Source organism: Stegodyphus dumicola, chromosome 6 (genome assembly GCF_044657685.1).
Source record: "Stegodyphus dumicola isolate Sdum_Otavi_A_Nest chromosome 6, ASM4465768v1".
Lineage (NCBI taxonomy): Eukaryota > Metazoa > Arthropoda > Arachnida > Araneae > Eresidae > Stegodyphus > Stegodyphus dumicola.
Window position 1 is genome coordinate 110,923,862 of NC_140773.1, and position 13,965 is coordinate 110,937,826.

The window sequence follows — 13,965 nt, forward strand, 5'->3', positions numbered from 1 at the left end:
GGCTGTGTTAAAGAGAGAAGTAGAGGGCGCTGCTTGGCAGTAGCGTAATGCATGTAAGTAGAAACGAAATATCGTTTTGATTAGGTAACATGATTTCTGTGAAGGTAGTCCGCCTAACAATAGGACAGTTGTAAATATGTAAATATAACGAATAATAAATAGCATTAGAAAAACTGAACCATCGGATGTTTTGTGTCCCTCTACGGGCCGCCATGGATAAATGCAGGTTCGTCTTATGGTGCATCTTACGGAAATGTTTGGATTTGTTAAAGTGAACTTCACGAGGAAGTATGTGTCCAGACCATGCCCTAGGTAAGAGCATGATTATTATTAAACTTTGAACTTGTTTGATTTGAATTTTGATAATTTGCAGTCTTAGGTACATTTGTGTAATAACGCGAAATAATGGCAGAACTAGATAGATTAAAACGAAAGAGAACCGCATTGAGAACGGTAGTATCTAAACTACTAAAGAAAGTCGAGGATAGCTTAGCAAAGAAAGATACAGATGAATTATGCGAAGTGCTTGAATTATTAATAGAAAAGAAAAGTAATTTGAAAGAATTAGACGAGGCAATTCATTCTGTAATTGAGATAGATTCTCTAGAAGCGGATGTAGTTAGTTCTGAGGAATATCAGGAAAAATATTCTCGAGCTATTAAACGAATTAATCGAATGTTGGAAGAGGATAAAATAAGTATTAAAGATCCTGAACAAAACTTGGGTAGACTGCAAAATGTACAAAGTACGGTAAAACATCCAAAACTAGTTTTAGAGAAATATTCAGGTGATCCTGAAAAATTTACGGACTTTTGGAACAGTTACGAAAGCACTATAGACAAAAACGAAAGTCTTAGTAAGATAGAAAAATTCGCATACTTGAAAACATTACTTACAGGTGCCGCGAGTAATGTAGTATCTTCATTAGAATTAAATGCCAAAAATTACGATGAGAGTATAAAAACTTTGAAGGATAGATTCGGGAAAAAAGAAATAATAATTAGTCAATTCATGAACAAACTGTTAAATTTAGAACCAGTAAGGAATTCAAATAATATTAAAGCTTTACGTAGGTTATATGATGAAATCGAAATTGCAGTTCGGAATTTGGAAGCGCAAGGAGTTACGAAAGGTTCATTTGGTCAGTTATTAATGCCTGTGTTGTTAAAAGCTATTCCAGAAGAGTTCGTTCTGGAATTTAATCGAAGGAAAAACCCAAATGAAGAAATTAATGTTTCAGACTTGTTGGACTTCATAAAGCGGGAAATTGAATGTCGTGAAGCGTCGAGTTTATTGACGCGAGATACCTTGCCTCCACGTTTCGAACATGCTAAGTCTGATTATAAAAAAATTCACAGAAATGTACCTACGGCTGCCAGTTTCAATGCTGTTGATAATCGTGCATGCATCTTCTGCGAAAATTCCCATAATTCATTTTCTTGTGATAAAAGCATTAAAGAAAAATTGTGTAAGTTACGTACTGAAAATAGATGCTTTATTTGTTTTCGAAAATATCACATTTGGAAATCGTGCAGAAATAAAACTAACTGCTTAAGATGCGGGTTTAAGTCGCATCATGAATCACTATGTACGAGTAGTTCAAATCGAACGGCTTCAAATCAAAACATAAAAGAATTGTGCGAAAGCTCGCGAGACAATTCAGTAGATGAAACACAAAACTCTCCGAAGGAACACACGCTTTCTGTTGTTCCTTGTGATAAATCATTGAAGAAAAATGCTTTATTGCAAACCTGTTCAGTGTTAGCTCATTATGAGGGAAAGTCAGAGTTAACAAATTTAATTTTCGATTGTGGTGCTACACGAAGTTTTGTTCATATTAGTGTAGTTAAGAAATTAAACTTAAAATTTGTTGGAGAAGAAACATTGTCTATTTATTCTTTCGGAATAAAATACGCAGTACCTAAAACATATAAGGTTGTGGAATTCTGTGTTTCAGATGCGAAGCAAAAGAACAAAATAAAAATCAGCTGTCTCGTCACTGACGCCATTACGGCTGCGCATATGACCACGCCGTCAAAAGAAACACTAAAAATGATGAATGGGTGTGGATTATTACTGGAAGATGGTAAGGGGGGAAAAGATTCAATTAGGAAAGGAAATTTATGCGATTTCTACTATGTTTGGATGGGTCCCAGTTGGCCTTCAAGATAAAGAGAGCGAAATAGTATCTCAAAACACGGCAATAGTAAACCTTTCTTCTTGCGTAACTGATTCATTGAGATCGTTATGGACTTTAGATTTGATGGGCCTTACCGATGACTCAGCGATTTCTAACGAGGTGAGAGAAATGATTCAGAGCTTTGAAAAGGAAATACGGGTAGAAGGTAATAGATACTATGTCAGTTTATTATGGAAACCGGAAGCAGGGCAATTAGAAAATAATTTCGGAGTCGCATTAAGACGATTTGAAAGTCTTAAAAATAGACTTATTAGAAATCCTGAGATTTATGAGCAGTATAAATCTGTAATTGAAGAGGAAATGAAGGAGGGTATAGTTGAGAAGTGTTCACAGGAAATAACGGAGGCATCGTATTTTATGCCGCACAGGGAAATAATAAAATCTAAGGAAACCACAAGTTGTAGGATTGTTTACGACGCGAGCTCTTCTAGAACTAAAGGTGTAAAGTCCTTAAATGATTTTTTAGACATTGGACCTAGTTTGATCCCCGTGGTTTTGGACATAATTTTAAAATTTCGGAAATATAAAATTGCTTTCAGCGGAGATTTAACTAAGGCCCTTTTAATGATAGGAATCTTAGAAAAGGATAGGGAATATTTAAAATTTCTTTGGTTTGGGAATAGTGAGGAAAAATATAAAGTTTTAAGGTTTAAACGTCTTCCATTCGGACTTTGCTGTAGTCCAGCAATTTTAGCGATGACGATAAAATTCCACATTAAAAAATATAAAAGCACAAATCCAGAAAGTTATGAAATGTTAGATTCCTCGTTATATGTAGACGATTTATACTACCGTGCAGACACTATTGAAGATGCATGTCGATTATCCTCAGACGCGGTTAAGATTTTTAAAGACGCTGAGATGAATTTGAGAAAATTAAGGTCAAATTCCGAGGAACTTAATTCCTGGTGGATTGAAAAAGGTTATAACATAGAACCAGCTAAAGAGTCAAAATTTTTGGGCATGATCTGGAACTCTGAAGCAGATAAGATCAAGTTGAATTGCGAATTTTTAGGAAATTTATCCCATGACAGTGCTGAGGCCACAAAAAGGACTATTCTCCAAATGGTGGCCAAAGTTTACAATCCAATTGGTGTGTTTCAACCCTTTGTGATGACAATGAAAATTCTGTTACAAAAAATTTGGACATTAGGTGTGGACTGGGATGATACCCTTCCATTCGAAATAATTAAGGCCTGGAGTCGCTGGCAAGCTGAATTAAAGGTGTTGGAGGAGTTTTCTCTTCCGAGAAAATATTTTGGTAGTAGTGAAAAATCTAATGTTAGCCTTCATGTATTCGCTGACGCTAGCCCTAAAGCGTACGGCGCAGTAGCATACTTTAGATACCTTGATTCAGAAAACATTATTTGCACCAGTTTCATTACCGCAAAGGGTCGCGTAGCTCCACTCAAGACTATGACTTTACCTCGTTTGGAGTTGATGGCTGCTTTAGTAGCCGCCAAATTGTCTATGTATTTGACAAAGCTGTTTCCTGAACTGTGTCATCAAAAGTTTCTTTGGAGTGATAGCCAAATAACTATCTACTGGATAAAGGGATGTGCAAGAAACTGGAAACCCTTTGTATCAAACAGAGTTTCGGAGATTCAGTCACTCACGGATCCTGAATGCTGGTTTCACTGCAGTGGGAGTGAAAACCCTGCTGACCTTTTATCTCGAGGAGAAAATACCTTTAATCTTGTGAGAAGTTCCCTTTGGTTACAGGGACCTAGCTGGCTGTCTCAACCTGAAAGTGTTTGGCCAGTAAATCAACAGACCAACATCGACGAGGAGAGCGTTCAGAACGAAGCAAGGGTGCAAACATCTCTTCATGTTTCTGTTCAAGACGTAGAATCTTCGGCATTACTACAGTTAACGCGATTCAACAGGCTGCTGAAGGTGTATCGAATTACGGCTTATGTTATGCGGTTTACCAACAATATAAAACAAAATTCAGTGAAAGTCAAAGGTCCATTAAGCTCTGTTGAGATTCGCAAGCTGAGTTCTATTGGGTAAAAGTTACACAGCGAAAATACTTTGCGAAAGAGATTCTAGATCTATCAAGTGGAAAATGCTTAGAAAAGACATCGTCGATTTATTCACTGAACCTAGAATTGGATACCCATGGTCTTCTGCGTTTAAAGGGCAGACTTCAATTCTCAGACTTTGCTTTCGAAGAAAAACACCCATGGCTGTTACCTTATAAAGATAGATACAGTGAACTAGTAATTTTTGAGTCTCATAACAAATTGTTTCGTGCTGGAGTCGAAGCTACCTTGGCCGATATTAGAGAAAAGTTTTGGATCATAAAAGGACGCCAATTCGTCAAGTCCACGTTAAGTAAGTGCTTTTTGTGTAAACGATACAAGGTGCGTGCCGGTACACAGGAAACCGCTCCTTTACCACCCGATCGGGTTCTTCAATCATCTCCATTTTCTGTAACAGGGCTGGATTATGCTGGTCCCTTTTTTACAAAGGACAGCAAGAATAAACATTATCTGCTTTTGTTTACATGTGCTACAACTCGAGCTTTACATCTAGAACTTGTCCCTTCTATGAGCGTGGAGAATTTCATGCTTGCGTTTCGCAGGTTTATTTCTCGTCGTGGATTGTGCTCAACGATATATTCTGACAATGCCAAGACATTCAAATGTGCTGATCTCGAGTTGCGAAAAATTTGGAAGTGTATTCAACATCCATCTGTACAAAATTTGTTCTCTTCCCACGGTATAACATGGAAGTTTATTGTGGAAAAAGGAGCATGGTGGGGAGGGTTCTGGGAAAGGCATTTTAGAACGATCAAAACTTGTTTAAGGAAAATAGTTGGACGTTCTAGTCTCTCTTTGAATGAGCTAGAAACAGTCTTCGTAGAAATCGAAGCCATAATTAATTCAAGACCCATAAAGTATGTCTGCAATGACCTTTCAGAACCCTCACCGCTAACTCCTGCTCATTTCTTAATTGGTAAACGTTTACTTTCTCTTCCAGTTACAAGAGTGTGCAGAGAAGACTTGATTGGGTCTAGACATTCCTTGATCAAAAGGTATAAACATCAACAAACCTTGTTAAACCACTTTTGGAATAGGTGGAGGAAGGATTACTTGCTTTCTTTAAGATCTGTGAATTTATGTCCACCTACTAAAGTGTCTAGTCACTTTAATGTTAATGATGTAGTCCTTGTACATGACGACCGTTTACCTAGGAATTTGTGGACACTAGGTAAGATAATAGAAACTTATCCTAGCAGAGATGGTCAGGTTCGCTCTTGTCTCATTAAAACTCAAACAGGTAATCTAAAGAGACCAGTACAATTGCTGTACAACCTTGAAGTGCATAATTAGTAGTAAAGAGTTACAGTGTAATAATCTGATTTATTGTTTGCACATATGTCATCTTCTGAATATCTTTATTGATTGTTGCTAAATGTAGTTTAGTTTATATAATTCTTGCGAATTTTGATTTAGTATAATGTTTCTTATTTAGTAATTACTTTATAAGTTGATTTAACGTGTTTAAACATTACTTAATTGTTATTTGTAATTTGATGTAGTTTATATAGTATTCAAATGTTGTGTTTGATTTAGAAATTATGGTTTATTTGTATTCGGTTTCTGTGAACTTAAAGAGTTCACAGGTGGGGAGTGTTGTAAAGAGAGAAGTAGAGGGCGCTGCTTGGCAGTAGCGTAATGCATGTAAGTAGAAACGAAATATCGTTTTGATTAGGTAACATGATTTCTGTGAAGGTAGTCCGCCTAACAATAGGACAGTTGTAAATATGTAAATATAACGAATAATAAATAGCATTAGAAAAACTGAACCATCGGATGTTTTGTGTCCCTCTACGGGCCGCCATGGATAAATGCAGGTTCGTCCTCTCCATCTTGTATGAAAATGATTTCCCCCAGGCATTGTCTTTGCTGAAGTGCCGGAATGACAAAGCTGTTCAACATGTGGCGATATTTCTCTCCGGTAACAGAACAGGTTTCTGTTCCTGTCGGGGTAATGTTCTCATAGAAGAATGGACCTATGATAAATTCCGCTGTGAACCCACACCAAACAGTTACCTTTGGTGAATGTAAGGGAATTGCTGTGATTGCATGTGGTGATTTGTTATCCCAAGTTCGGCAGTTCTGGGTATTCACAGTTCCATTCAGGTAATAGTGGGCCTCGTTTCCCTATAAGATCATCCATCACGGCCAAGCATCATCCACCTCCATTCTGGCAAGAAAGGTGAGAGCAAAAGTCAATTGCTTATCATGGTCGGGGTACAGTAACTCCCGTACACGACTGATCATGTACGGATAGAAGTTGATAATCTTTCGTAAGATTTTCCATACCGTACTGTAAGGCATATCCATATTCCATAAGGCATATCCATAATAAAAGGTAATTTTATTCCGTATAAATTTGCATTTGTTAACACTCTATTTTCTATTACACAGCGCCAAATATTACCCTAGCGGTGACTTTTGGAAATAGTTTTTTTTTCACGGAATCCTTCGTCCCCGTCTTGTTTAATCTTCCTACAAAATGTGGCGTCATATTCGCAAATAGATCGCGCTACAGAACACTGTGAGCACTGTCAGTTTAATTATGGGCACCCGGTATTTCAACTAACACATTTGTTAATTTTTCTAGTTAATGTCAAAACGCTTTACTTTAGAATAGAATGATGAAACATATTGTGAGTTTTTAAAAGTACTACTAAACAGTATCCAGTGCAGTGCAGTATGGATCGCTCTAACGGGCGCCAGAATTTTAAACTGTATTTGCAGTGACAAATGTTAGGAGGAGAGGAAAGGAAACATTTAAACATACGTCTTAATGCGTACAAAACTCTTCTCTAACTGATGCACTTGGAAAAAATGAAACTAAATTTTATACGCTTAATGGCTTAAGGAGAAAAATAACATTTTCCCACTTCAATCACAAAAATATTAAAATGCATAAATCTCTTACACGATAGTGAAAATTTATGTAGCTCACAGCATTACTTTCATTACAAATAAAAAGCAGTAAAAAAGGCGAATTTTAAATCTACCTGTCATAGTTACATATACAATTAAAGTACAAAAGTAGAATCAAATATCATACCTTGCACAATTAAGTACTTAGAAGAATTTTTAGAACGTAAAATTCTGTATCGAAGGATGGTTTTATCATTCGTTACACGTGAAAATTTTCTCCGATATCTGATCAACCCCATTTCAGGAAGGATGGATATTGGAAGAAAAGGAATTAGGGTACAAAGGAAGAGGGTCCCTTTTTGAATTACAATCAAGAAAATAACACATATTCATTACATTTTGGGGAATTTTTAAATTTCAGGGCCAAATCCGTTACGCTCGAAGGGTTAAAAGCCATACAGTGTTTGAACTGTCAATGTCACATCCCTGCAAATATAAAAAGTATTAAGTGATGTAATAACTTGTTTTGGATTTTAGTAGACGCTATCACCCTTAACGGTTGTTGAAGACTAAAACGCCCAAGATGACCTTTCATTCAAACAACGACAACCGCCCAATACGGCCGAGATTGCAATGCCGAGATTTGTCTTTTCTTCCGTGAGCCTAATATAAGCAGTAGCAAGTGCAGTTTCCCCATACGAATTGTACCAGTTTATTGTTGACAACTTATCCTAAAAGACTAATGAAAGCTTCTTTGTTAGGAAGTAGAAAGTATGTCATTTCAAATCTTTACACCTATTTTTGTGCGTTAATGGACGGGGAGCGGAGGAAGCGAACAGGACGAGTGATAGACAGGGATGGGCGTTTCGGTATTTTAAATATACAGGTTAGTCAAGGCTTCGTTTTCCTAAGGGTTGATGTACAGTACTTCTAGAACAGAGATTTATCGTTTATTGCGAATGTCGCATAGGGTTTATAGCTTTGCGTGCTGGAATTTTACTTTTGGCAATGCCATGTCCTGGGCAGTTGCCGTCACGTATTGCCACTCAAAGCATTGCAAAACAAAGGGTGGATTAACTGTGCGGGAGGCAAGAATGAATTCTACAAAGTACATAGTTAAAATTTCAGATGCACATGCAGTACAAAAATTGAATCGCTATATTCCAAGCTTTATTTTAAACAGTAACAAGCTTCTTCGCGTATTGACTCACAGGATGAGAGTATTGTCAACCAAATATGAGAATGAACTCGCAAAAAAAACGTTGCAGCGTTCTACACAAATGATTGAAAAATTATAGAACCTGTCCAAAAAATTACAGAACTTACTTCGAATTAAGTAAGAACTATTTAAATGGATTTATAAGAACTAAAACATTTCCCCTAGTATCTCAAACCGCACGGAAACAAAATAACACAAAGTATAATATGAAATGCGTTACGGTATAAGTTATAAAATCAAAATTTAGCAAAAGATGTTTTTCCTCGTAAGTTTTCCGAATACTTACATGGTGCCCATGAAACCACTGCGGCATGTGCAAGTGCCATCAACAGGATTACATTCAGCTTCGTTACGGCATTTGCATTTCTTTTTACAGAACTTCCCATAAGTGCCCTTTGTGCATTGTTCTCTGCATTGTGATCCTTGCCAACCTGAATCAAATTTATTTCATAAAAATATTATACATCCACACAGTTTAATACAAGTTACATAAAAATAAGTTAATAAAGTTAATAAGTTAAATAAAAATATTGCACAGCTCATTTATCAAACTATAAAAACAGAAAAAACGAAATTTCAGCTATTTTTATGTAAATAATTTACCTGGACTGCAAGAACAAATTCCATGTATAGGATCACAACGTCCACCGTTTGCACAAGTACAGTTATTGTAACAATTTTTCCCCCAAGTTCCCGCTAAGCAGATCTCATCGCAGCTATTCAGTGGAAAAGAAGTACAGGTAAGTATTATTGATCTGAGATAAAAATAAATAGCTTAATTTGTTTATTACGCTCAACATGTAAAAGTAAAGTATATCTTTAATGCCCATAGCCTGAGAAGGAGAAGGAAAAGCTTGGCCAGCGGAATAATTAGTCCGACGGAGCCATACCTGGCGGGCGTTGAGTGGTTTTTGGACGAAAGTAATGAAAAAAAAACAAGAAACAAAAAGGAGAGAGAGGACGAAAGTGGTCAATCAGGGCAAAGGGACTTCTTACCCTGGCTGTCAGAAGGGACGGTCCGATTGTTTGGTGGCTGAAGGTCAATCACCATTTTTTTTTTTTTTTTTTTTTTTTTGTTATGCAGAGATTGTTTTTCTCATCCGACGGAGACAGTGCAGGACTTACCTATTCATGCTGGTACCTATAATGTATAATAATCAGAAATTGTTTACTTATTAAACAAACAATAAAAAGGTGTCATCTATGCGTCGATCAACAATAACATGTGTGAAGAAAATTTACCCCACGCTACGGATAATACAATGATTCTTATTTCCATCGGCACGACTACGACTGTCAACTACAATATCACTAAAATTTATTAAACAAGATTATACATATTTAATTTTTCTCATATTTAAAAAGAATATATTAAAACACTGTCGTGAACTGACGTATATTTCACAGCTAATAACGGTTCCTTCCAGTTTTTATTAGAAATATTTCGCATAAAAATTGTATTCTTGCAAGGATTTCTGCACAAAATTTTAACTTGCTTTTGCTGGGAATGTTTTCCAATACCTCATCTTCTTTAATATTAGAGGATGCGCTTTCCACTGAAATGCCCTTATTAAAACCAAGCCTATTTTATATGCGCAGCTTAATGTTTAAAAATGTGTATGTTGATATAATTTATTTCTTTGACATCACCTTTTATGTTAAAAGAACTTGGTTTACCTCAAGTGTTGTATTTGAAATATTTAGTTTCCTTTTCTCAGTAATCCTTCCAACGAATCTTCAGCGTATTAAGTTCATATACGTGAAATGTATTATGTGCAACATTTGTTTTTCTTTAAAATGCACTTATAAAATAAAAATAAGTCTTCTATATCAAGATATATCATTGCATAATCAGACCATTGCATTTTATGAGGTATCAGTTTTGAACGACGTTCTCTGATGACAAGCCTCACATTTGGAAGATTTCATCTAATCGTATTTCGTCCCACAGGAAGATATTCGTGAGAGAAGTTTTGAGACAAGCAGTTTTAGTTTGTGCTTAGGATCCTGAAAGATTACTTATCATCTGTCGATTCAAGTTCCCTATTTTGTATTCCTGAAAAGATGACGAAGCTGTGACCAGTTAGTAAAACATCTTATATTAAGATTATTTCTTGAATAAAAGGTAACTTCAAAATCTCATTTACGATAAAGTTAGCTGATGAAAATTCTCCAAAAAAATTCTGGCAAATATTTCAGTAGTTCTAAAACGTATAATTAAGCCTAACACGTGTTATAAACCTCGCAGCCTTTTTTGATGACTTTTGTACTATTCCGTTTTGCAATGTCAGTGAGCGTTAACTAACATACTGAGTCGAAACTAACAAAAGCAACTTTACTTATTTTACAAAATGTTCGTAAAAAATTTTCAAATTTACATTCGATGCAAATGGATAAAATTCTGCATAAAGATTGCTTGCAATTAATTTTGTTTCAATTACGACAATCTTCAGTTAAGTCTAACACATGACAGTACATTTTCATTTTTTCTTCGTATTGTGAATTTGGGTTAAGTATTAATTATATTTTATTAGTACCTCAATACATTAAATATAGGCAAGAAATTATCGCAATAAACGAAATTAAGCTATTTATAACTAATTTAATTTATGCCTGAATGAAGAATCAGAATAGTTCAAAATATTTCAGAAGTTAATTTTAGTATGCCTTGAATATTTGAAGATATTTATTTAGAAATAATAATGACGAATTATATAGTTGTCTTTAAGCAATAACCCAAATAATTTGATAGATGATTTTCCTTATTTATTATACTGCATAGTACTAAATAATTATTTATTTCACAGTAGTAGCCACTAGTAATTTATTGAACAGATAAAAGCTACCACTCAAACACAGATTTGTTACAAAATATAAGAAAAATACAAAATATATGTTCTCACAGACGTATGGAAGAATTTCGGATATACCTTCGGCTATTCGCGTTTATCAACTCCAATACTCATTATTTTAAAAATTTACGAATGAAATCATATCAAAGAAGCAGTCTGGTGTAATGTTGAACAGTTGTATATCACGCGAAGAGAAAGTTCTTTATCGAAAACAGAATAACCCTCAAATTTCCTTGCACGTACAACAAAATGGCACTTCCTCGTGATTGCTCAATTTTTTCTTTAGCTCGCATTAATATTCCCTTTCCATGAACTGCGGACTTCAGATATGTTGCAAAACGAAATTAGATTCCAGGTCTTTTCAATGAAAACTTCTTTAAAGCAATCTCAAAATTATCCTTCTCTCAAAACGAATACCTTTCCTACTTTTATGAATTCATTCCTGTTTATTAATTTTAAGGTCTTGAAATATTAGCAATGTAAGACAGGGAGGGAAGTAAGCGGGTCATAGGTTCTGAAAGAAAAGGTTAGTGGTACGTTATAATTACAAAATCTCAATATGAATACAAGGGAAAAAATTTTTAGAACCGCTGCTTTAAAAATATATATATATAAAAATCTTTAATTTAGGAATTCTATTTTGGAAAAACTGTGGTTGCATTCAAAATCAAACTTGATAGAAAATTAATTATTGCATACAAAATATTTGAAATTTACTTCTAGGTTTTTTCAAATTATTATTCTTTGACATACAAAATATTCCTTCATTGAGTTTCATGAATAAATTGAAAACAATCATTAACAGATTAAGAACATTTGACTCAATATAAAAGAAACAAACTGACGTAGTTCCTTGATAGCCGGGAAGACAATCGCAAAGTCCATCAATTGGATGACAATAAGCCCCATTCTGACAAGAGCACTGATAACTGCAGTTCTTTCCATAAGTGCCATTTTCACAAGGTAATTTGCAATTCGGACCTGTCCAACCTACAGGAATAAAGAAAAGCAAATGTCAGCTTTTAATAATAAATATTGTTTTTCTGTGCTATGCATTTTAGACACAATCTTTTATGGAAATCTGTTATTTCTTAACAAATTCTTCTTTCTTATCAGGTATAATAATCACGACAGTTAATTTTTTAAATGAATGTTAATTCTTAATAAATACTTTGTTTTCGGAACAAACTCTGCAGTTGCGTATGTACTCCATCTAGTCGATTATTAGCATTAAGATCTTTTTTGTTTTATTAAACAGAAAACGTAGAAATCGAAACCTACTATGAAACCTCTTTCAAATGATTTATTGAAACATCGTACGAACTTAAAATAATTTTTTCCAACGTAAATGATTGAAAGAAACTTAACTATTTACAGAACAGTTACAATGACATTACCCACCAATTCTGTAGTTCAGTGTAGGATAAAAAGTGTTTTCTAATTTTATCGTTTTGGAAAAGGGGACATTCAGTTGGTCGTCGGCGATTTGATGTTTTCTGCGGCTAATAATACTAGCAACCTTAAATTTGTATGAAGCATGCCCAATATTTTTTGAATGAAATACTTTCTTATCTAGCTATCTTTCTTGTTCTTCTTTACATAAGAAGTATTTCATTGTGAAGATCATTAGACCTTTTTCGAAAGCGAAATAGGAATGCCATCGCAAAGACCTTGTATTATATCCTTTCCATCTGCCACTTAACCTTTTAATTCGGACACCAATATGAAAACCGTTAGATTCTTTGCAACAGAGGAAAGTGATAAATTCAATCGTGCCTCACTTGGGTTTTCGATCACCTTAAATGACTGCACTCAAGAAGAAAAACGGTAATTCCTCATGTTGGTTGGTTGGTTGGTGTCGTGTCCTTTGAGAAGTCAAATGTATCAGTGCGTGGAAATCGCAGCTTTAGATAGTTCCATAGTCTTTTCACTATACAGCTCTCCCTTGAAAGGAAATTCTCCTTCAAACTTTAAATGACCTCTCATGAAAAAAAAGGTGCTATTGCCTCAAGAGTTTGGACTTCTGTCTGTTGGTCCTCGAAAGATATTTCATTTCTCTTCTACCACCAGAAGGAGGCATTCCCCTATCCGCCACTTTGAGAGCACGCCCTCTAGGGGTTACAGCTTCTCATGTTTAGACAGTGAAAACCATAATCAGTCAATAAACTTTCCTTTGCTTGTTTTTCACAACTCTTCTCTTTACCTACTTTTTGCATTGAAGAAACTTTGCTATTTCAAACAAATACACACTTCGTTTCTTGTAACTGTCTGTCCAATAAAACTCTTTAAACATTTCTATTTCTGTTCTCTGACAGGCGTATTACATGTAGAAGATTCCAGCTGACAGCATGGATCTCTCTTAAATGCAATCACGTTTGCCTATTTTTTAGTATAAACTGCTTGAGATTGCTTCGTAGCCTTTCCCTTTAGTTTTCTTTTAATTTTTTATCATCAAAGATCCGATAATAACCACTTATTCTATGATTTCTTTCTAATGCATATATTATCCTAACCGCCTATTTTTTCCTTCTTGGAAATTGCTAAATAATTTGAATCACTAATTGGTTGCAAGTATCTTATTAGTTAATAAGAAATAAGTAAAGACCATGGTAGCCTTGCTTTTGATATTCAATTACCGTCAGTTAGGGACTTATTTTAAATATTACAGAAAGTATGAGACAGTTCATTGACATATTCTGCAATGACGCATCTCTAAATCAGTAGCCTTATTCCATTTTTTTTTTTCTAAAGGGAACTCTAGTTATGCTCTTATTTTCGAGAGAACGTTAT

The 13,965-nt window shown here is 35.0% G+C and overlaps 1 protein-coding gene across 1 annotated transcript in view; it reads right to left on the bottom strand.

Moving 5' to 3' along the window:
* Positions 1-13,965, bottom strand: part of LOC118181778 (uncharacterized) — a 288,201-nt gene that overhangs the window by 112,538 nt on the left and 161,698 nt on the right. The window contains exons 27-29 of the mRNA XM_085818801.1: positions 12,021-12,165; positions 8,927-9,039; positions 8,610-8,754 (exon numbers count right to left, since the gene is read on the bottom strand). Coding sequence (XP_085674927.1) covers positions 8,610-8,754; positions 8,927-9,039; positions 12,021-12,165 — 403 coding nt within the window. The remainder of the gene's footprint in view (positions 1-8,609; positions 8,755-8,926; positions 9,040-12,020; positions 12,166-13,965) is intronic.